We start from the raw sequence: 25186 nt of genomic DNA, 5'->3' as shown, positions 1-25186 counted from the left end.
AACATGGTAGTCAAGGAGGCCCATAGAATGGAAGTGCTTAGGAATGGATAGGTAGGCTTAAAGAGTCAATATTTGATAGTAAAGCCTGATCATTTATTTACTAGCTCAGTGATCCATTTTTTTGCCACTACCACCAAATTACATGAGGTTATTAAAAAATAGTCACTAAACATCCCTTCTTCAGGGGAAACATGGCAATGCTGGTGCTTTAATGCAGCACTCATCACCTTCTGGATCTGGTTTGAAAAAGGAAGTCAACACCAGGAGCCTATAAAAAGGGAATCAGAACTCACTAGGCTAGATGTGTCAAAGCAGTCTTGTAAATGCAAACAATTGCAAACGCTGACTACTACCTTCTAGTATCAAATAGTCTGATACCAAGTTCTCAATTAAGCATTGATATCAAATTAGTATTTTGTCATTTGTTCAACTCCTCAAAATATGCAAGTGTTTTATTTCAAATGAAAAATGCCAAACAGGATCACAGTTCCCTCTTCTCCTCTACCCCACTCTTTTACATGGTGCAAAATGTATGACCCAGTGTAAAAAGAGCATGTGTACAAGTCTCTGCCATGCAGAACCATTTAACAGTGGAAGTTAGAAGTTTGTGCCATTTTGTCAACATACAAAAAGGTTCATTACTGAGCCTCTAAGCCTTTAAGGTTAGAGTCATGTATATTTTACACTTCTAGATGATTGTTCTCAACGAGGGGCGTTGACTCCAATTGCCAACTGAATAATAAATTAATTTAATAAAATGTTAATTGCTTGGTTTAAAAGTCATGCATTGCCTGCTCCAAATTTTGAACAGGGCTCAATCTTGCAAGCTGATCAAACACTATGGTAATAAGCATGGTATAAACCTTAAATACAGAGAAGGGATGAGTGCCCATAACTCTCACTGCAACAGTCAGGGTAGGTAGAGCTCCGCATCTTGCAATACCAAGCTCTGAGGCCCTTTATGCCCTGCTCTTTATCAACCACCCACATTCCTAGAGACACTCTAAGAGTGGAATTCTATAAAAAACAACAACCCCTAGATATGAATATTTAAAGACACTGTCATTCATTTGGTGCATTAAGGTCAAGAGAAGTGGTGGGTGGCACAAGATTACTTAATAAAAGATTATGAGCCCTTAGAGAACAATGGGCTGTAATTACTAGATATGGTTAGTGCCTTTGCTGAAGTTTTGGGTCTTAAAGGAAAAAACCATTTCTCACAGGGCTGAGAGAAAAACTAGATTAGAGTTTCAGCGATCATGACAGAATGCTTTGTTGAGCACAGAAAACATATGCCATAAACTTAGTGACAGAGCAGTTGGTCAGCTGCTAAGTCTTCTTTTAAATTAAAAGTCAGTACATTCCACAGTGCAGTCTAATGGCAGCAACGTGAAATTGCCTCAAAACTTGGATGGAATTCTCAGCTTTAAAAGGAAATAGAATATTCTGTTCACACAAAGACAACAGACATGCACAGTCTGAACCATAAGCATGGGTACAGCTGCAGGCTACATGTGTTCAGTGTGTTCTGGAACAGATGACTGATCAAGACATTTCATAATGTGTCTGAAAAAGGGAAATAAAAAAAGTGTAAAGAATAAGCTTAGACAGTATGAACGGGAGCAGAACTGAATTCTGTGGTATAGAAATCTAAAACAATATGATACTATACACTGAGAAAACATCATCCTCATTTACCAACTTCTGCTTTACTAGCTTCAGGTGTAACAGGTTTCGGAGTTGTTTGAATAGTTACTGAAAGAAAAAAAATAAATCATTTGAGACTGTCAGATTCTATTGCATACCTCACAAATAATTTCTTTATATAGTTGCCATTTTGTATTGCTATGTAGTAAAGAATGGGACAGAATTGCAGACTACACTTTTTTTCAAATGCAAATGGCCTTGGAACTAAGAAAGTCATAATTAGTGACTTTATAGCCAACCTTACAGGTCATGTGGCATCAATTGTGATAGATTTATTTTCAAATAAAAGCTTTAGATCTGATTCTCCACTACTTTGCACTCTGTGCTGTCTTTTATCCCTGTACAAAGTTCATGTAACATACCAATATGCGAATTTGTTAGCTTTTTAAACCTCTTTGCACTCATTTTGCACTGGGGAAGAGGACTACACAAGGTAATTTAGTAGATAATCAGGCCCTTACTCTGTATTCTACATTTTATTGATTTACGTACTACTTTTATTATCAAATCACTGTCACAGCAGAAACAAGGCATGAGTTATCTGTGAGAAATAGCAGCTTGCTACTGGAGTCAGGTAACTGGTCACTCTGAGCAAAGGTTTCAAACCTGGGTGCTTAAAATTAACATCAAATCTATACTGAGACTCCTAAAAAAGAAATGGCCTAATTTTCATAGGTGCTGAACGAATGTAGCTACCATGGATTTCAGTGGTATTTGTCGATGCTTAGCATTTCTTCAAATCAGGACACTTAAATGTAGGTGGTGAAACATGGATTTAGATGTTAACTTTAGGTATCTACTGTAAGCCAGGTACAATTTTAAGGCACTAGGATTATATACTGTAATACTTTGTTTTATCCATCTGTATATAATAGGTCAACAGCTACTATACTTAAAATAGTACTGGATGGTCTTGCAAATCTAATAAAGATATATGAGAAATTTCATCATAATGATCCAAGTGTCATGCAAAATGTTGTAAATAAATATGCTACTTCATACAGCACATACATATCAACAGTATTATTGTTCCCAAGGTAAGTCATACAGGGTAAATTAAACTAACCACTTGACTAAAAACACAGGGGTGTCTTTTTTCAATTTACCTGTCAAAAGAAAGAAATATAATTACCAGATTTGGTTGGTAGCTTTTCTGGAATGCCAGATGGTTTGGATCTTGAAGAAACAAACTGTGTTTCATCAAAAGCTGAAAAGAGAATCTGAATTTAAAATGTTGAAGGACTTCAGAGCTGATGGGACAGCATGGCACTGAGCTACAGCCAGGTTGCACATTTCAAGATGATGCTGACACAGGGGAAAGCAAGATGGTGGATGGGCTGAAAGTCAGCTGTGAGATGATTGTGTAACATGAACTATGAGGTTGGTGACAATATGTCCTTTTAGCAGCCAGCCATTACATCAGTTCAGAAAATGCTTTCAGGTGATGATTATGAGGAAATGGTTGATACAGAAGGATCAAACAGAAAGTTTTGCCTGTGGGATTTTGAAGCCAAAGTGTTTGAGCAAATCTTAAAACTGTCCTTAGCAGACAGAAGATATGCCAAGATGATGGAAAAAATAACTGAATCATATACGATTTACCCATCACTGTCCCTGGAGTTTCCATGGAAGGAAAAGACGTAGATTTCAGGGCTGGTTTCTTGGTAGCTAAGAGCAAACATGAAAACAATCCTGAGATATTATGGTAGGCATTCTTTGCACAAGTGGTACCAACTCATAGCTTTAAAACAGAAAAAACAAGTCTGTATTTGGTTTGAGGGTTTTTTGTTTGTTTGTTTTAAATCATTTGAGTTTTTGAGAAGATCTGAATTCCATTGACACATTGGGGTTTATGAAAAAAATCCAAATATTTGATTCGGGGTCATTTTTACTGAGGATGACATAAATATATGTTAAAACTGGAACTAATAAATGAAACTGTTTTCTGTTTCATACAGTAGTTGTCTGCTTCCACATCTATTTTCAATCAGATTCTAAATGACTCATTTTATCAGCGGATATGATCCCATGTTACCACCCTGATCAGCAGAGAGGGGAATAGTGATCTTGGACATTAGGCAAACAAATACCACATGATTCACAGCTGTTGGCAGCAGGATTTTTATTAATTGTATTTATACATGGTAAGAACCATGTGATATTTCCCAAAAGTATCGCACTAAACTGCAGGTGTATAAAAAAGCTGTCTTTTTAAAAAAGTTAAAATTCAAAATAAATTGGCCATCCACAAAGTTTCTAAATTTAAAAGATGCCTCTCTGTGGTGTAATCCAAATACAAAAATAAATAAGAAAAAACATTCTGGGGAAAAGTAGGAAAAAATTTATGTAAAACACAACTAAAGATATATTTACAGAAACTAATTTTACTCTGTTGATCTTAGGAAAGATCTGACACATTCTTGATGCAATTAATATAAAACCCACTTACTAAAATGTAACTTTTTTTTAAAAAAAGCAACATTTAAAAAAGCATTTCAGAAGTTATTCACTCGAAACAATAAGTCAGATACTGTGCAGAAAAGCAACATGGTATCATAGGTCTCGTAAGTGTACTGGCCTCTGAGAGTATGGGACTTTCCCCATTTATTTCAGGCAGAATGAAGCCAAAAATATTACACTTTAAGAAGAGATTCACAAGAATCATGCTCAAGGTTTGGAAAATTCAGGCTAAAGGACCTTGGTATTCAAATTCTATAGACTGGAACACAGTGTCAAGAGCTATAACAAAAGCATCCAAGCCCCAATCCTGCAAAGTTATTCAGGTGAAAAGCCCTCAGCAACCACATGGAATGGCACTGACTTCATCTGGTATGTCTACACTCGGGGTGCTGGAACAATTTATATAGTGGGGGTGCTGAGAACCATTGAACGAAGCTGTAAGCCCTGCATATGATGGAAACCAATTCAAGCCCAATTCTAGCACCTATGTCTACACTGTGATGAAAAATCCCATTGTACCAAGTCTCAGAGCCTGGATCAGCTGACTTGGGCTCCCAGGTTCGGGCTGTGGGGATAAGAATTGCAGTGTAGACATTTGGGCTTGAGCTGAAGCCCAGCCTCTGAGACCTTCCCCCCTCTCAGGGTCTCAGAGCCCAGGGCTCCAGTTCCATCTTGAATGGCTACACTGCAATTTTATCACCCTGCAGCTTGAGCCCAAGTCAGCTCACCTGGGCCAGCCTTAGCCACAGGTCTTTTTTTTGCTGCATAGATGTGCCCAATGAGATTCTGACTGTGTGGATCTCCCTCCCGAAACCAGGGCCCAAAGCAGAATATTCACTTCATGCTATGTGGTCTCATCTCTAAGAAGAAGCAGCTAATAACTTCACTAGACAAATCAACTATTTAACAAAGTCACTACACAGCGCACAACTTTGCTGTTGGATGGAATGACAGTTCAGCTCTTAGATACAAGCCATTTCTGAAACTGAAGGGGCATTTACAAGGAAAATACTAAGCCCATGGAACAGATCTTTCACAAATATAAGTTTTTATAGCTCTACTAACTTAAATGGAGCTGTGACAATTTACACAAGCAGAGGATATTCTCTATATCTTCACAATTATTTTAAAAATATTTGTAAGTAAATCATTTTGAGCATCAAGTCACTAAAATCAAAACAAGACTTATGTGGAGTCATAATTTTGCAGTAGAAAAATTTTATGGCTGTAGCATTATAAATCATACAACCACATAATTTTATCTGAGGTATTAAAACCACAAAACCCACCTGGGCATAACACCAACAAATCTGACTCAAATAATATTTGTTTCGAAGCTCTCAACTTTAGAAATAAAGCAATTACCAGGTTTTGTCTGTAGTATTTTTGGCGTATCAGATATTTTGGATCCAGAAGGAATCAGCTGCATTTCATTAGAAGCTATGATAAAAGAAATAATCAGGTCTTTATTTGCTATGGGTCATTGAGAAAACATGGCACAGAATTATTCCAGCACACAGAAAGTGTATGCCTGAAGCCAGCAATATAAGAATAGGCTGACCACTGAGATACAGTTTCATAAATAATGGAAAGAAACATTGTGGAAAGACAGAAAGGAGACTGAAACATGAATATCCTCAGCTCTGTCCTGAACCATCATATGAAGAATCCCCTGTCTAAGACAGACAGAAATAAATATCCAACAATGAGGGTTTATCTGCTTTGTAGTTAAGCAAAGACAATCATGATTTAGTTCTCATAAAAGCATCCTCTAAAGCAGTGCAGCCAAACAAAGTTAACCTTGCCAAAGAAATTGCAAAGGAAAAAATGGGATTAAAATAAGCTGCAAACAAAACAAAACAAAAAAATCACCATTACATAACGTTCCCCTGGGCTTCTGAAATGTGGGAGGTGTTTTAGTATTAGGAAATTCTGGAAGCCTGTTTGGAACTGCAAGGAGGGTGGGGGGAAAAGAGAAAGTACAAAATTGATGTGAGTCAGTAGAAATCTGAAAAAAAAAAGTGTTAACACTTGCAGTTTTCTTTGTATAGTGTAACAGAGACAGAAACAAAAAGACCCTTGTCCCTACATTCCAGTGCTGGTGAATTCAATACAACCTTTTCTTTTATTACTCACCTGTATATCTCCTAAGTACACAGTTGCATATATCATTCCATGACTATTCATGTCTGCACCCCTCTCTGGAAAATGAGGCCAAATTTTTAAAAACTATCTCTGGACTTTTGTTCACAATTTCGCATAAATTTGTGTGTACAATACAGATAGTGAATTTAACATTTTGACATTTCTTAATGCAGAATTGTGACTGCAAGAAGATTGTGGATGCTGCTGCTAACAACAAAACAAAAATGAGGGCAATTGTTAATGGAGAAAACACACTTTGCAATACAAAGTTTGTGACCAGGATTTTGTGTAGGACACCTTTTTTCTCCAGGAAGAAAATAAAGACTTCATGCCACGTTAAGCCATAGTGAGTCATGACAGTCATACAAATGACTTTTGTATTTTAAATGACAATTTGATGCCATCAGACAATCTTCCTTGAGTTTTTGATGTTTTGAGTATTTAAATAATCAGTTTTGTAATATAACAACCTGTGTAACCTGTCACAACAGGAGACTAAAGATCATTTCTAACTTCACCTATGTAGATTTGCATTGCTTCTACCTTGAAAAGCTGATAATCTACAAGTGTTTTTGTGATTTTTTTTCCCAACGCTAAAAGAGATGGCCATTAAAAATGGAGCACATGCCATTCTGAAGAGATGTCAGTAGCATAGCATCTCTTATTCTAAATATAGGGAGATACTCCTGTTACTGAAGGAATCCAGTGAGGTGAATTTATTATTTTAATGGCACCCACTGTGCATAATAATGTTACAGTACCTGTGGTTTACAGTGAAAATTTGTTTCCATGTTGTAAGTAATGTATTACCAAGGAGGATTTCCTTGAAGAAGGATCTTGAGAGAAAACCAAGGAGCTGGATGTTTCTCTTGTATCTCTACGGCAATATTACTAGTGCTACACCTGGTTACAGACATCAAGAGACATGCAGACAACCCAGAATTTAGTAAAGGGCAGGACAGAATATTATTTTGAATACGAGAATACCTGTTATACCTATCAAGAAAACTTTACCAGACACTATCATCTCACACCACCAGCCATAGCATAGCTAGGCCTAGACAGCCTTCTATACTACATTTTATCTGAGATATATAAATTAGTAGCTGTAAATGTAAAGTAACCCAGTAAAATTTAATTAAGATTTTCTTTGGAACAGCTTGTTTCTAAAGTGTAGTAAAAGGTAGGAGAATTCTGGAGTGGAAAAAAGAAGCAAATACTATACATAGAAGCTAAGTAGTTGTTAAATTAGTTACCCAGTATGTTTTGAGTTTGTGCCGGGTCAGGTTTAGGAATTGATTTTGTTTCTTCAAGTCCACTCTCAGTTTCACTGTGAGCTGGAAAAAAGAATCTAGACTTAATTTTGAATCAAGAACATAACAGCAGCCCTATTGGGTCAGATCAACGATCCATCTCGCCTAATTTCCTGTCTTCCTGTCTTCCTATGCCAGGTGCTTCAGAGGGAATGAACAAAACAGGCAATCATCAAGTGATCCATCCCCTTTCGTCCACTCCCAGATCCTGGCAAGCACAGGCTAGGGAAACTCAGAGCAGGATGTTGCATCCCTGCCCATCCTGGCTAACAGCCATTGATGGACCTATCCTCCATGAACTTATTTAGTTCTTTTTTGAACCCTGTTATGGTCTTGGCCTTCACAACATCCTCTGGCCTGGAGTTCCACAGGTTGACCATGTGTTGTGTGAAGAAGTACTTGTTTTGTTTGTTTTAAACCAGCTGCCTATTAATTTCATTGGGTGACCCCTACCTTCTTGTGTTATGTGAAGGAGTAAATAAAGTTTCCTTATTCATTTCCTTCATACCAGTCAAGATTTTATAGACCTCTATCGTATCTCCCCACCCACCCCCTGTCATCTCTTTTTCAAGCTGAAAAGTCCCAGTCTTTTTAATCTCTCCTCATATGGAAGCTGCTCCATATCCCTAATAGTTTTAGTTGTCCTTCTCTGTACCTTTTCCAGTTCCAATATATCTTTTTTGGAATAGGGTGTCCAGATCTGCACATAGTATTCAAGATGTAGTGTATCATGGATTTATACAGCAGCATTATGATATTTTCTGTCTTGTTACCTATCCCTTTCCTAAAGGTTCCTGACATTCTGTTAGCTTTTTTGACTGCCACTGCACATTGAGCAGATGTTTTCAGAGAAGTACCCACAAAGACTCCAAAATCTCTTTCTTGAGTGGTAACAACTAATTTAGACACCATCATTTTGTATGTATAGTTGAGATTATGTTTGCCAGTGTGTGTTACTTTGCATATATGAACATTGAATTTCATTTGCCTTTTTGTTGTCCAATCGCCCAGTTTTGTGAGATCCTTTTGTAACTCTTTGCAGTGTGCTTTGAATTTAACTATCTTGAATAATTTTGTATCATCTGAAAATTTTGCCACCTCATTGTTTACTCCTTTTCCAGATCATTTATGACAATGTTGAACAGTACTGGTCCCAGTACAGACCTCTAGGGGAACATCACAATTTACCTTTCTCCATTCTGAAAACTGACCATTTACTCCTACGCCTTGTTTTCTATTTTTTAATCATATACTGATCCATAAGAGGACCTTCCCACTTATCCCATGACTGCTTACTTCTTGTAAGACTGTAAGCTTACAAGCAAGCCTTGTAAGTTTTTTTTTTTTGTGACACAGCCAACAATCTATGCTATAGGGTTAGAAAAACTTCTGCAGTAGCACAGCTCCACCATCATTAAAGCTCGTAACTTTGATTTGAGAAGTGAAATCCAACATGGATACGATTTTGGATTTCTTTTGTGGCAGTTTTACACAGACAATAGGAAAATAAGCCCCCCCCCAAATAGTAAAATTGAGATCTGGAGCTCATGATGGGTCTTAGCAAAAGTTTGCCAAATTCAATACGTAAGCTGCTATAAACAAAATTTATAATACCACAGTGATATATATATATATATGGTATGGTTTTTATAAATATATATAAAAACACTTTCCCCAACCATACTGGACTGTTTTATTAGTCTAAAACTGAAACCTTATGATGGAAAGATTCATCTAGGCTATCCTCAACTCCTCCCTCTGACCAGTAATAATATTATAATATACTTGTCAGCTGCTATTCATTACTATTATGTCTACTGAATTAAAGTAAAGCACTTGTAGCATATGGAATATTTGTTCACTATAATTAACCTCAATTTCTATCCATATTTTACTGGGCTAGTGCATGACCACGTGCATCCAGTACTCCTGTTGACCCAAATAACTCTTTTGTGTGGGCAAGGACTACAGGGTCAACTTATTAAGGACCAAATTCTGGCAGTTGTTTTGTTCAGCAATAGATGCCATCCAGAAAACTCATGCACAGCAAAGGCAGAAGTTTTCTGTTTCATTCTGATTCACTCCACATAACACTCTGTGCAACAAGAGCTGCAAAGGGACATTTCAAAATAGAATCGAGCTGAAAGTCAACAGTGTTGCCAAATCATATTTGGTGTTTTTCTTAAAGCTCCAGTTCATAGATTTTAAAGTCGGAAGGGACTATTAGATCACAGACTCTTTCAGGCTAGAAGGGACCATCATGATCATCCAAGTCTGACCTGCACATTGCAGGCCACAGAACCTGACCCATCCACTCCTGTAATAGGTCCACAACCCTAACTTCTGGCTGAGTTACTGAAGTCCTCAAATCTTGATTTAAAGATTTGATGTAAAGTTACAGAAAATTCAGCACTGATTATAGTTCAAACCAGCAAGTGAGCCAGGCCCCCTGCTGCAAAGGGAGGCAAACCTCTTCCCCCAGGGTCTCCGCCAAACTGACCTGGGGAAAATTCCTTCCCAACCTCAAATATGGTGACCAGCTAGACCCTGAGCATGTGGGTGAGACCCAGCAGCTAAACACCCGGAAAAGAATTCTCTGTAGAAACTCAGTGACCTCCAAATCTAGTGTCCCATCACTGGCCACTGGAGATATTTACTAATAGCAATCACGGATAGGATATATGCCATTGTATTGTAGGCAACCTCATCATATAAGCCCCTCCATAAATTTATCAAGTTCAGTCTTGAAACAAGTTAGTTTTTTTTGCCACACTTCTCCCCTTGGAAGGCTGTTCCTGAACTTCACTCTGATTATTAGAAACCTTCATTTAATTTCAAGACTAAACTTCTTATTGACCAATTTCCACCCATTTGTTCTTGGGCCAATATTGGCGCTTAACTTAAATAACTCCTCCCCCTCCTTGGTATTTACCCCTCTGTTATAGAGAACAATCACATCTCCCCTCAGCCTTCATTTTGTAAAGCTAAACAAGCAAAGCCCCTTAAGTCTTCTCTTGTAATGCAGGTTCTCCATTCCTCTGATCATCCTAGTAGCCTTTATCTGCACTTGTTCCAGTTTGAATTCTTCTTTCTTAAACATGGGAGACCAGAACTGCACACAGTATTCCAGATGAAGTCTCACCAGCATCTTGTGCAATGGTAACAAGTCTTCCTTATCTCTACTGGAAATACCTTGGCACAAAATCAGAAAGGCTAAGGCACATAATGAGTTACAGCTAACATAAAAGGGACATAAAAGGCAATAAGAAGAAGTTCTTTAAATACATTAGGAGCAAAAGAAAAAACAAGGAAAATGTAGATCCTCTGCTTAGTGGGGAAGGAGAGTTAATAATTGATGATGTCAAGAAAGCAGATGTGTTTAAGGCTTATTTTCACTTAAAAGGGTAAGAGGGTGACCAGATGCTCAACACAATTAATATTAACAATAAGGGAGCCAAAATATAAGCCAAAAATAGGAAAAGAACAGGTTAAAGAATATTTACATAAGTTAGAAGTATTCAAGTCTGCAGGGCCTAAGGAAATTCATCCTACAGTACTTAAGGAGTTAGCTGAAGCAATCTTGGAATCATTGGAAGTTATCTTTGAGAACTCATGGAGGATGGGTGAGGTCCTAGGGCACTGGAGTTAAGCAAACATAGTACTTATCTTTAAAAAGGGGAACAAAGTGGACATGGGGAATTATAGACCTGTCAGCCAATCTTTGATACCTGAAAAGATACTGGAACCAATTATTAAACAATCAATTTGTTAGCCCCTAGATGATAATAAAGAATAGCCACCATGGATTTGTCAAGAACAAATCATGCCAAACCAACCTAATTTCCTTCTGTGACAGGGTTACTGGACTAGTGGATAGTGGGGGAAGAAGTCAGTGTGATAGATCTTGATCTAATGAGGCTTTTGGCACAGTCCCACATCATGTTCTCATAAACTAAGTAGGGAAATGCACTCTAGGTGCAATTTTTATAAGGTGAGTGCACAATTGTTGAAAGACCATATGCAACAGGTAGTTATCAATAGTTTTCTGTCACAGTAGGAAGGCATACCTAGTGGGGTCACCCAGGGGCCTGTGATGGGTGTGGCACTAGTCAATATTTTCATTAATGACTTGGATAATGGAGTAGACAGTATGCTTATGAAAAGTGCAGATGACAATAAGCTGGGTGGGGTCATAAACACAGAATTAGAATTAAAATGATTTGACAAATTGGAGAATTGGTCTGAAATCAACAAGATGAAATTCAGTAAAGATAAGTATAAAATATTTCATTTAAGGAGGAAAAATCAAGATGGGGAATAACTGGCTAGTGGTAGGTTACAGTGGATGACAAACTGAGTATGAATTAACAAGTAATGCAGTTGCAGAAAAGGCCAGTATCATTCAGGAGTGTATTAACAGAAGCATTGTACTTAAGACATGGGAGGTAATAGCACTGCTCTACTCAACACTGGTGAGGCCTCAGCTGGAGTATTGTGTCCAGTTCTGGGTGCCACACTTTAGGAAAGATGTGGACAAACTGGAGAGCGTACAAAAATGATAAAAGGTTAAGAAAATCTAAGCTATGAAGAAAGGTTAAAAAAACTGGGCATGTTCAGTCATCAAAATATATAATGAGCTGTTATAAAGATGACTAATCAATTGTTCTCCATGTTTACTGGAGGTTCGACAAGAAGTAATCGGCTTAATCTGCATCAAGGAAGATTTAGGTTAAATAGTAGGAAAATCTTTCTAACTACAAAAGGTAGTTAAACTTTGGAACAGGTTTCCAAAGAAGGTTGTGAAATCCCTGTTTTAAGAACAGGCTGGACAAACAGTTGTCAAAGGGGTTCTAGGTTTACTTGGCCCTGCCTCAGTGCAGAGAGCTATACTTGATAACCTCTCAAGGTCTTTTTCAGCCCTACATTTCTATGATTCTATGAAATAATCAATGTGTGCCTTATTTCTACTTGAATTTGTCTGACTTTGGCTTCTAGCCATTGGTTTTTGTTAATACTTTCTTTGCTAGATTAAAGAGCGCTTTAATTTCCAGTATTTTCTCGCCATAAAAGTACTTTTATACAGTAATCAAGTCATCTCTCCAACTTCTTTTTGATAAATTAAAGAGTTCCTAGTGTTCTGTGCCACCATCCATTTAAAAGAAAACAAAGGTGTCATATAGAGCAGCTGCTCAGATGCCATAAGGGCCTCCGAAGCAGCAGCAACTGGAGGACTTCACTGAACAGCTGGTACCCACAGTTGAGCACTGAGGGTTAGTTTCAAAATGCCCTTATTTGCTGCCACAAACAGAACTAAGGCATGTTGCAGTGGTTCACCTACTTTTTTTTCAAATCTAGAGTAGCCACTGTACAGAGCTGTTTCCAGCTAGAACACAGACTCACAATAACGCTCCATTTTGCATTGTAATGTGCTTCTGTTTTGTGGCATGTGGTAAAGAACTAGAACTTGTCTCAGTATCACTGTCAGCAATGAGACAGCTGGAGAGATGATCTTTATTTACAGCACTTACAAAAGTTAAAACAACAGTTTGTATCATACATTCTAAAAAATAAAGAAGTGTTTATTTCTGGCAGTTCAGGCTTCTGATTAGTGAAATATTGAATTTCTTCTTTTTCTCTTTTGAAGGGCTTGTAGATGCCGAACACCACCAGCACAAGGTGACCGGCATCTTAAGAAAATTTAATCTTACTCCTACAGATTTCAATCGGAGCAGGGCTGTGCCCTCAGTAAAATGGCAACCATGTTGGTGCTGAAAAGAGCATTAATTCTCTTCAGGGACAGCATTATACTACACTACATGTGTAGATTTTCAGGAAGTGTCTTTATATTGTTTTATTTTCACTTGAAATAAATAAATGTATGCAGCAACATTATAAGAGACTAAGAAGAACAATGGATAAAAGATTGCCATAACAGCAGCAATCTGCATTTCATAATTTGGAGATATTACTTTATCTTTTTATTGAATCATGAATTACTCAAGGCAATCTGAACATTTAAGTTACAGTTTGTTTGTTTTTTAAAAAGGCACTACAAAGTATTAAAGTAAATTGCTAGATTTTCAAGTTATATTTATTAGGCTGCATAATATTATGCAGCCTATTGCAAAAGCTTTTTTTAACAGGGCTGCCCAGAGGATTCAAGAGGCCTGGGGCAAAGCAATTTCAGGGACTCTTTCCATTAAAAAAAGTTGCAATACTATAGAATACTATATTCTCATAGGGGCCCCTAGGGGCCTAGGGCAAATTGCCTCACTTGCTCCTCTCCTGCCCCCCCAGGCAGCCCTGTTTTTTAATACAACATCCATGAAAGAGAGAGAGATTTCATTAAAGCAATCTTTGGTAGCCCTCACTCTACAACGAAAGTAGCATAAACATAGTACTTACCCAGTGTGTTCAATGGTAATTCGGTCGTAGGTGCTATGCTAGGTTCTGCGGATTCCTGTTCATTTTTACTGTGAGCTATGAGAAATAAGAGTGTGTTATTTTTTTCTTTCAGTACACATTCACTTTACACTTTGTCCACAACACGCTAACCATGCTGTAAGCCAGAACTGACCAGACTGGTTTAACAGTTGTAACATCTCATTTCATGAAGGTTGCATGCTATATGATGGGGTCTAAAAAGGCTGATACCACTCAAGAAGGAGACAGATAATAAGACAGATAATATCATATTGCCTCTATATAAATCAATGGTATGCCCACATCTTGAATACTGTGTGCAGATGTGGTCGCCCCATCTCAAAAAAGATATATTGGAATTGGAAAAGGTTCAGAAATGGGCAAGAAAAATGATTAGGGATCTGGAAAGACTTTTGTATGAGGAGAGATTAATATGACTAGATTTTTCAGCTCGAAAAAGAGATGACTAAGGGGGGATATGAGAGAGGCCTATAAAATCATGACTGACATGGAGAAAGTAAATAAGGAAGTGTTATTTACTTCTTCTCATAACACAAGAACTAGGGGTCACCCAATGAAATTAATAGGCAGCAGGTTTAAAACAAACGAAAGGAGGTATTTCTTCACAAAACACACAGTCAAACTGTGGAATTCCTTGAGAGAGGATGTTGTGAAGGCCAAGTCTATGACAGGGTTCAAAAAACAACTAGATATGTTCATGGAGGATAGATCCATCAATGGCTATTAGCCAGGATGGACAGGAATGGTGTTCTTAGCATCTGTTTGCCAGAAACTGGGGGATGGATCACTTGATGATTACCTTTTCTTTTCATTCCCTCTGGGGCACCTGGCATTGGCCACTGTTGGAAGACAGGATACTGAGCTAGATGTATCTTTTGTCTGACCCAGCACAGACGTTCTTATATTTCACCCTGAGGCCCAAATAGTTATATGGCCATTATAAAAACTCAATGTTTGGATGTTTTCTGCTCTGGAATGGAAACCAATGCCACAAAACCAGATATTGCAACATATGCTGCTTCTTTAAGATCCAACTCAACTTCCACTGAAGTCAGCAGAAGTGTTGCAACTGACAAGTGGAAGATGGGCTGGGTCCCTACAGAGAAACAAATCAAGCAAGTTAGCTTTCTGAAAGCTTGTGACAAAAAGTCATTGATAAGAGATAGAAAGACAATTTTTAAAAACAAACCACTGTACTTTTCTGTAGTACTTCAAAGGTTAGCATGTCGTATGGTTCAAAAGTAATCATAAAAAAAGGACTCAAAACACTCAGAATTCATCAAGGTGGTGGTGTTGTTTTTTTAAAGGGATCAGCTGTTTTGCCTTTTCATATAGTATTTGAATCTGGCAGTCAAGACAGCTGAACAATGTATATAATAAGCTAAGGCATTTCAGGTTTGTCCACAATTAGAATAAAATAAAATAGGCTATGTGATGGTTTTTTATTGCATGCAGCAGAGACTCAGGCCATTTTTGTAATAAAAGGAGTTCAGGGAGCAGCAAGCTTAAGTGTTAAAATTAACACGGAGAAAAAGATGGTTTTACCTGGTGATGCCTCTGATTTTTCTGAGGAAGCAGACATGGTAGGTTTAATGCTTTCCTGAACTGATTCAATGGCAGCTACAAAGCAAAAGATTAACACAACTGAGTGAGATAAGGCTGCTTAATGTCATGGTATGCAAGGCAGCAAGAATGGGTTCAAGATTCAAAGGATTTATTAGTCACTAAATTCCTGGATAGTAAAACCTGATGTGGAATTACAGTGGTGGCGCTAAAGAAACTCTTCACACACTTTAGCAAGTTTTGCACCAAGATTTTAATGCATTTTCTATTATAGTTACAAGGCAAGTGCAGAGGACTACTGCAGACTGAAATAACCTACCTATTTATCTTTGAAATAATGGCAAATATAGTTTCTTTTGAACAAATGTACATAATAAATTCCTTGATGCAGAGTTTATTTGTGGTTTTTTTGTGTAACCCCTTTGCTAGAATTCCTCTTTGCGGCAGAAGGCATTCAGCAATAAGGGAGTGTGTTTAGTGGTCAGAGCAGGGGAGATTTATGTCCAGAAGCTTTTGTGATAACTCTCTGTGAAACATGAGCAAGTTGCTAAACTGTTCTGTGCCTCAGTTATACTATCTGTAAAATAGTGATAAAAATATTTACCCACTTGCAAGATGTTGCAAGTTTTAGTTAGCACTTTACAAACTTCACAAACACTCACTTTGTATGAAAAATGCCATCTAAGAGCAACGTATTATTATTATTCTCACTATGCTCAAGGTGTTCTTTTGGGTAATTAGACCAAGAATATTTATTAGGAAAGGAACCTTAAAGAGATTTATTCATATCAAACAGCATATCCACTTTGATAAATTGTCCCAACACAACACCACACCTAAAACACTCTGTAAACTTACAGAATTGATACATGTCTTTGAATGATGTCACAAGTTAATTCTCCCAAGTCCTAGAACAAATGCAAAGATTCTGCTAACTCTTGGCTTGATCCACCTCCCATGGAAGTCCATGAAAAGATTCTCACTGACTTCAAGTGGAGTTTAATTTGGACTTATGAAGGAGAAGAAGGTGCTAGTTGTTCAAAAAATGTGAAAGGGTGAGGAAACATAAGACAGCATTAAGAAATATGGGTTGTAGTGTTAAGAGAAAAAAATTCCAAAGTGGAAAATATTGAGAAATGAGGCATGGAAGACATCAGATCATAGAACAGTCTCTCTATGCGCATCTGAGCCCTGGTCTACACTATGAGTTTAGGTCAAATTTAGCAGCGTTATATCGATTTAACCCTGCACCCGTCCACACAACAAAACCATTTTTGTCGACTTAAAGTGCTCTTAAAATCAATTTCTGTACTCCTCCCCAACAAAGGGATTAGTGCTGAAATGGACATTGCCGGGTTGAATTTGGGGTAGTGTGGATGCAATTCGATGGTATTGGCCTCCAGGAGCTATCCCAGAGTGCTCCATTGTCATTGTTCTGGACAGCACTTTGAACTCCGATACACTAGCCAGGTACACAGGAAAAGCCCTGGGAACTTCTGAATTTCATTTCCTGTTTGACCAGTGTGATGAACTCAGCAGCACAAGTGACCATGCAGTCCCCCCAGAATGTTTTTAGGGCCCCGTATCATCTCCGTCCCTGAGGTTATCGCAGATTAGAAGGTGAAAAAAATGCACTCGCGATGACATATTTTCCGAGCTTATGCAGTCCTCCTGCACAGCGTAATGCATGGAGGCATTCAGTGGCAGAGGCCAGGAAAGAATTGCTGTGTTTGCTTAACGACAAAAGTATCACGCCTCACTAGTGATCCTTCCCGAGGCAGGTCGCTGTGTCACATGCACTCGGCGCTGTGTCAGCCTTGGGCAGGGGCATGACTGCTTTGTGAGCAGTAAGGCCATAGATATAGACATTGCATTAGGTAGCTTCTGTAGCTAGAGAAAACATTCTTGTGCATTCGGCAAAGTCTGTGGCAAAAAAAGAGAAGCCCTGTAGTGTAGTGGTTATCAAGTTCACCTAACACATGAAAGCCCCTTAGTGTAGTAGTGATCACATTCCCCTAACATGCGAAACGTCCCCAGTTTGAAACCGGGTGGAAACAGGTTACTGTTCCTTTTTCTGACTCCCCTCCTGCATTTTTAGTCTTAAAACAGACTGCACTGTGAAATTTTACTTTGAATTATATCAATTATGAGTTAAATAATATGGAAGCTCTCTCTAAGTTATAGTACCAGGTTCCTTACCCTTTCAGCTGCTCTGATAAATTAATATTTTTGTTAGGGGCGGGGGAAAATTTTCATGAAGCCTTTTATAGGGACTAAATGCTATCTAGGACTCTGAAGTAATCTTAACATGGCCCATACAGTGCAATCCTTCGTTCTGGATTTGTCATTTCACAAGTTGAACTGCTCCTTACTACTGTCCAGGCTTCATGAGCCATGGGAGCAAGGGGCAAGTTGGGGTAAGTGTGACCATGCAGAAATGCCGGCTGGGAGAGCGGCGTGAGGCAGAAACCGCCAGCTCACAAGATATTCCAGGCAGAACTGAATCTCCATGAGACAAAACTTTAAGAAGAGAATGACCTGGAGTCACTCCCATTTGGTGCTCTAAGAGGAGGACAGCCATGTTTGTCCAGGCACCCCTGATCAACCTCACCGAGGTCTGCCAGCTGAGCGGGACCCCGGCTGGCAGGAGCCGGCAGACAGAGCCCCAGACCAACAGCAGGCTGAGCTGCTCAGCTGCCGGCCTGGGGCTCCGTCTGTCAGCCACACTCAGCCCACTGCCTGCTTGGGATTCCGATCATCCAGGCAGGCAGCGGGCTGAGCGGGTCCGGTCGACAGGTCCCCGGAAAAAAGGCGCAAAACGATTGTCTATGTTGCTTTTACGGAAGGAGGGAGGGAGGGGGGCCTGACTACATGTACCCAAAACTACCTGCGACAAAGTTTTTGCCCAATCAGAATTTCAATGGGCAGCGAAGACTGCAGGAACTGTGGGATAGCTACCTACAGTGCACCGCTCTGTAAGTCGATGCTAGCCAAAGTAGTGAGGATGCACTCCACCGACTTAATGAGCTTAGTGTGGACATACACAATATAATGCATAAAATCGAATTCTAAAAAATCATCTTCTACAAAATCAACCTAATTTCGTAGTGTAGACATACCCTCAGACCAAAAGGGAAGAGAGATGCAAATGAGAAAATGGTGGGATGCCTGGCTGCCAAACACATTGAAAAACCCTAACCCTTCTGGTACAATAGCATTTTTAGTTTTGATGACTAAAATCTGAACCAAAAATATAAACAAAAATCAAGGAGCTAACAAAATGGGTATCAGCTACACAACTCAGTTATCCTGCTTATTGTTATATCCCATCCCTCACCCTTCATTTGTTCATTGTCTATTTAGATTACAAGATGTTTGGTGCAAGGATATTATCTTCATTGTACGTGTTCCATAGCTTGTAAAACACTGTTGGCAATACACAATAAAAAGTCCATAAAAGCAAAAAAATATATATAACCACCTCTAAGATGGATGACAGTAGTTAATATACAGCACACTGTACAATGTTGGGAAAAGGCAGTATTTTATATTTAGTACACATACATAAACATACATAGTCTCTATATGAAGCATCAATATGAGAGTATAGCACTGAAGGTGAAATGATGGATTTCTTGAACTGTGTTCCTATGACTTTTTTTTTTCTTTTTTTGGACACTCACAATTTTCATGGTCAAGGAACTATATAAAAGATTTCTTAACATTTTAGCTTTGACCTACCCCACACAGCAAGTTAGTTTCCTATGGTGTACTGTGCTTCAGAGAGCACTATAACTTTGTCCTATAACACAACAGCTTTTAATCATTGATGAAAGTAAGCATTTATCACGGTCACTTTCAGCTTCACAAGAGAATACACAAAAGAAGTTAGACAAATATTTAGGTATTTTTTAAAAAGTTGAACATGAGGGACTCAGAACTGAAATTCTTGCTTGAATGCACAATAATTCAAGTAAATATTAACTATGCTAGACAGAAATGCCATACAAGGAACACTGGCATATCACTTCAAAGGCAACATAGAGAAGTATACATTGTTGAACAGAAACAATGACACAAACAGATGGTGGGACTACTTGACCCTTTGTGATGCTAGTATGGCTACACTTGACATTTCAAAGCGCTGCAGCGGCAGCGCTGCGAAGTGTGAGTGTGGTCGGAGCGCCAGCACTGGGAGAGAGCTCTCCCAGGCTGCACATAAACCACATCCCTTACAAGTGTAGCTTGCAGCGCTGGGAGCAGCGCTCCAGCGCTGCGGCACTGATTACACTGAGGCTTTACAGCGCTGTATCTTGAAGCGCTCAGGGGGGTGTTTTTTCACACCCCTGAGCGCGAAAGTTGCAGCGCTGTAAAGCGCCAGTGTAGCCATGGAGTGTTCTGAACTCAAAAGATATCTAAAAAGAATGATCACCACACAAAGAAAAAAATATGGAAGCAGCCCTCAAGGTGAACTACGAAAACACGAAAATACATAAAATATTTTAGTAAATAAATATAGAGAATGTAATGATAATAATAGAATTCTTAAATTAGGAAATAACTGATAATTTCTGTGGTATTTGTTAGCAAATGACGGTTTGTTTGTTTGTTTGTTTGTTTTTTGAGTGGCACTACTGTACAGTACATAAGTATACACAACTGCTGGATGTAAACAGGAAAAAAAATGAACAGAGGAAATGAAGCATTGGCATATTTATGAGCTGCATGCCTATCTGCTTATGCAAGACAACATCCGTGAAATCCATGCATAGGATTTGATTTAAAAGACAAAGGAATTTAAGTGGATGCAGCTGAGGTTGTCTGAGAGAGCGAGCGAGCTATTCTTTGAGTCACTAGGAAAGGTTGAATAAGGAATAGTGGAATATATTTACCATGATATAATAATTAGCAAAGATGCATATCATCTGAAACCTCAGTAGCTGCACACAAGATGCATGACTTTTCGTACTCTGACTCAAAAACTGAGTATCTACAAAGTTGTGATACTTTTGGAACCCCTACCCCTCCCACTGAATTATAAAAACTGGAGGTATATGACACCGTTATAAGGGATCTTCATGTGACAGGAAATTGTTGAAGATCTCATGATTTTTAAAGGACACAGGTGAAAATGATCTATCAATCAGCCTGTTAGATAGTGAGAGTGCATCTGATAAGCACATAAAAAAGATGTCAATAAGGATTTTATCCTATGATGCTCAAAATTGTCAGCACAAAATATATGCCACGGAAAGTTTAACTTTTTAAAAATTACCTGTTAAACTGATTATTTCAAAGTTAAATGACTGCTAAAGTATTCCAGTATTAAGAATGACAACAATAGTAAATAAAGTTTAAAAAAAACTGCTGTCACTTGGTTAAAAATAGAAATGGGCAAGTATTTTGTGACAAATAATTTGAGAATCTTTCACTTATTTTCTGTTCCTGGGTCATTTTTCATACAGATCAATTGTTCTTGAATGTATTTATTATTCAAAATTATTTATCAAATAATTTCTATGAATAATTCTGAATCTAGCGTGTTCACAAAAATGCAGCCAGTTTTCAGTTCTCTACATCTGAGATGTCTTGATGGGAAACACAAGGCCACTTTTTTTTTTCCTGTTCCCTGATTCGATACATATAAATCTCAGGACCAAGTCTCCAGATCCAATAAATACATATAAATTTGAGAAAGTACATTTTCTTTAAATATTTGCAATATGCATTTATAAGTTATTTCTGCAAAAACTCTGGCTATTGAACTCATTTACTAAAATATCTGTGAAAAGTGAGTACAAAAAGGGACAAAACAGTAAAAACCAATTATTTTAAAAAGAATAGTCACTGAATATTTTTTATGCATCCAACTCTAGTTAAAAGCAAGTGTTCAGTATCTATCTGTACCCTGAACGGCTATGGTTAATGCCTATGTGCAAAAGTGTCCTACTTTTCCTTCCAGCACTTTAGGATGAATAAAAAGAATAATGAAAAGCAGACTTCTCGGTCACAGTTCAGACTGGAATTTGGCAATAGTCTTACCTGGAGGTTGTAGAATAAGAAATCTGCAAACACTTTTAGAGACTAAAAGATAATAGTTTCATCCAGAAGATAGTTGGCAGTCCTTACACATTTTTTCTGCATTACTACATCCTAAATTTCTTTTGTTCCCTACATACTCTCCAGGAGTACAAAAGTCTGGTGAACCAATCAATTTTGAATCTCCATACTGAACTGACTTGAGCTGTAGCTAGTCCCAGGAATTTATTGTCCATAATATTCAATATACTGTTATAGAAATTATTTGTTAAAAGTCCCATAAGATACATAGAATTGTTAACTTCAATAAATGAGTCTGCTCTATTCTCAAGTCATTTACTGGGTCAGAAATTTTAAATGAAGAATAGAAACTCTGTCTTCATGAGAATAAAGGTAGAGGTCTTTATAAAAATAATGAAAATTGAGCTAGTCTGATCAGTTGTAAAATGGTACCTCTTTGATGTACTCTGGTATACAACAAGTACAGTAAGATTTAAGGGCCAAATTCTGTGACTCTTACTCATGCAAGTACTTCCATACATTTGAAGTCAAATCAGCCAGACAAGTGGGATTTGGCCATATATTCTGCTTCATCAATAAGGATATATATAATGAACAAAGCAGAACAGTGACAAGACTCTACATTAACTAAATTAAAACAAAGCAAAATCTTCTTCAAACAATTACTTTTCTAAGCTTCTCATTCCTTTCAATGCTTCTGTCATGCCTCTTTTGTAGCCCAGGTCCGCACCAATGAAGTCAATGGGAGTTTTGTAACTGACTTTAATGGGAGAAGAATCAGGCCCTTCTTCAGTTATAAAAACACACCAGATAATGTGAAAGAGGTATAGTTTTATTGTAATGCTGTGGGATCTTAGCGCATAAATCCATACACAATAAAATGAAAATATATTCCCCATTATTTAACACTAGAAACAATCCTGCCCAAGCCTTGATCCTGTGGGAGCGTACATACAAATGCTAAAGGTTTTTTGTTTGTTGGATTGTTTTTTTTTTGTGGTTGTGATGCACGGAACATCTGCCATACATGCTGACAAGTGGGATTGAATTTGTTAATTTTGCTGCTTTCCGATACATAACACAATTTTAATCTTATATATTTTGAATTATTTTAAAAAGAAATTATCAGGTGATTATGGATGCGATTTTTGGTAATAATGATATTTCATCACTCATAATTGTAGGCAGAATATCTTGCTAAGTTAGACAACTGCACTGATCAAATTGGTTAAAAATTTAGGATACAGTGCTTTAACCCTTACCCACATAAATAAATGGCCCAATTCACTTTTGTAGGACCACTAGTGTAGGATTATGTCACTCACATAAGTGTTTTTCAAGGTCAAGCTCTTATTTTTTAATTTCATTTTGTGTATATGCTATGTGAGTCAATGGGTATTGCAGCCATAATCTTTCTTCACCACCCTTCACAGCCAAGTAAACAAATGGAGCACTGCAAAGAGAGACAGTGCGATAGAGACACAGTTCCAGACCAAGGTGGCCAAATGCTTTTACCAAGGGCATCATCAGCTCACTGGCAGTTCTCCCTTTTGACTTTGTCCCAAAACAGAAAATAGAAATTCAGGTACATTTCTGTGTTCCAGATGAAAGATATAAAGGTGGCAACTAGTGCAGTGTACCAGACGGCATAGCGTACAGTAAACGCCTCATTTAAAGTCATTCCAGTTAATGTTGTTTTGTTGCTGATCAATAAGAGAACATGCTCGTTTAAAGTTGTGCAATGCTCCTTTATAACGTTGTTTGAGAGCCGCCTGCTTTGTCCACTGCTTGCAGGAAGAGCAGCTCATTGGTACTAGCTGGTGGGGGCTTGGAACCAGGGTGGACCGGCAGACCCTCATCAGCTCCCTTAAGTTCCCTGTGCAGCAGCCGCCCAGCAGTTCAGCTGTCCCTCCCCCCACTGCCATATGCTGCTTCTGCCGTCTGCCTTGGAGCTGCTCCCAGGAGCCTCCTGCTTGCTGTGCAAGGGGGGGGGAGGAGAAGAGAGGTGCTAATGTCAGGGTGACCGTCTTCCCCCCATTCCTGCACCCCATCTCCAAGAGCAGGGGGGGACAGGACAGGGCTCAGGACAGAGGGAGATTGCTGGCAGCAGTTGCTGTCTCAACTTGCTGATCTACTTAAAAAGGCAATGTACTTAGAGTGGTGTCAGCATAATTAAAGGGGAAACACCTATCTCTCTCACTCACATAAAAAGCACGTGTCTCTGTCTCTCTCTCTGCCATGCTGTCTCCCCTCCCTCCATTCCTGCTGCCTTGGAGAGTGTGAGGCTATATTAACAACAATGTGTTAACTCTTGAGGGCTCAGTGAGTGCTAGTTCATCATTTAGCAGTAAGGCATTTCCTGGGAAATATCGCACCCTCTTCTACCCTCTGACTCCACCACCTCAACCAAGCTTCACAACCATCATTGCTGTGTACAGTATTAAACTGTTTGCTTAAAACTTATACTGTGTGTATATGTGTGTGTGTGTGTGTATATATAAAATATAGTCTTTTGTCTGTCGAAAAAACTTTCCCTGGAACCTAACCTCCCCATTTACATTAATTCTTACGAGGAAATTGGATTCACTTAACATCATTTCGCTTAAAGTAGCATTTTTCAGGAACATAACTACAACGTTAAGCGAGGAGTTACTGTATATTCTATTACGGGGAGCTAAAGCAGCAGCCACTGCAGGCTTTAAGCCCAGCAGCAGTCTGGGGACAAGGGGCAGACTTTCAGAAGCGAGCTTAATCAATAAATCCATCTGTAGAATACTATAGTGCTACCACCTGCAGTTCTGACAGAGTAACAGCTGCAATTATTCCAATCTAATCTTTGACCTTACCACCCACCTCAATTACACTCACTCTAGCAATGGGTTACTGCTGATGCTAGGTGAGAGCATTAATGTAGTGCACAGTACCCTCTATAGAAATATCAGCTCTGCAATGATCTCAACTGATGTCACCCTTGAGCAGCACAAATCCCAAAACTGCTTATGAGTTCATATATACTGTCCTAGACATGTAAGAAGGAAGACATGATTTAATTAGGCTGCAACTTTATTTCTAACTGGTGGAGGATAGCCAGCAAACTTTCTCCACTTCATAGCTGGTTCCCAGCCTTTTACTGGGACCCCAGAATCCTCCCTTCATATGAGAGTTAGGGAGCTGGGAAAGCTGGGGAAACTGAGTTATCTCCTCACTGTACTAGACATTAGGAGCCCCAGTACCGCTCCCAGCTTCTTTAGGGCATGCCTTCCCTTAAATCCACTTCTGATTTATCGGTGAACTAGACCCCCCCGGAACAAGTATATACACTGGATATCTGCCACCTGTTAAACTGCAAACTGAACTGTATCTCCTCACGAATCCACCAGGCCCCTACTGTGGGGAAGGCAAAAAAAAACCCCAACCTACCCAAACTGGCAGTGAGGGGAAAAATCCTTTTCAGTTTTCAAAAACGTGACTAGCATAATGCCCACAGAACACCA

The 25186-nt window shown here is 38.6% G+C and overlaps 1 protein-coding gene across 26 annotated transcripts in view; it reads right to left on the bottom strand.

Annotated features, from left to right (window-relative positions):
- The window catches only part of ABI3BP (ABI family member 3 binding protein), a 319764-nt gene that overhangs the window by 136780 nt on the left and 157798 nt on the right, over positions 1–25186 (bottom strand). For 23 of the 26 annotated variants that reach the window (XM_030582778.1, XM_030582662.1, XM_030582833.1 and 20 more), the window contains exons 11-17: positions 15615–15689; positions 14031–14105; positions 7569–7649; positions 5533–5607; positions 3310–3375; positions 2840–2914; positions 1699–1755 (exon numbers count right to left, since the gene is read on the bottom strand). In XM_030582778.1, coding sequence (XP_030438638.1) covers positions 1699–1755; positions 2840–2914; positions 3310–3375; positions 5533–5607; positions 7569–7649; positions 14031–14105; positions 15615–15689 — 504 coding nt within the window. The remainder of the gene's footprint in view (positions 1–1698; positions 1756–2839; positions 2915–3309; positions 3376–5532; positions 5608–7568; positions 7650–14030; positions 14106–15614; positions 15690–25186) is intronic. The other 3 variants (XM_030582870.1, XM_030582890.1, XM_030582824.1) reach the window with 2 other exon arrangements.

Source organism: Gopherus evgoodei, chromosome 1 (assembly GCF_007399415.2).
Source record: "Gopherus evgoodei ecotype Sinaloan lineage chromosome 1, rGopEvg1_v1.p, whole genome shotgun sequence".
In the NCBI taxonomy this organism is placed as follows: domain Eukaryota; kingdom Metazoa; phylum Chordata; order Testudines; family Testudinidae; genus Gopherus; species Gopherus evgoodei.
Note: the sequence above shows the minus strand (reverse complement) of the source record. Positions and strands in the feature narration are given on the sequence as shown.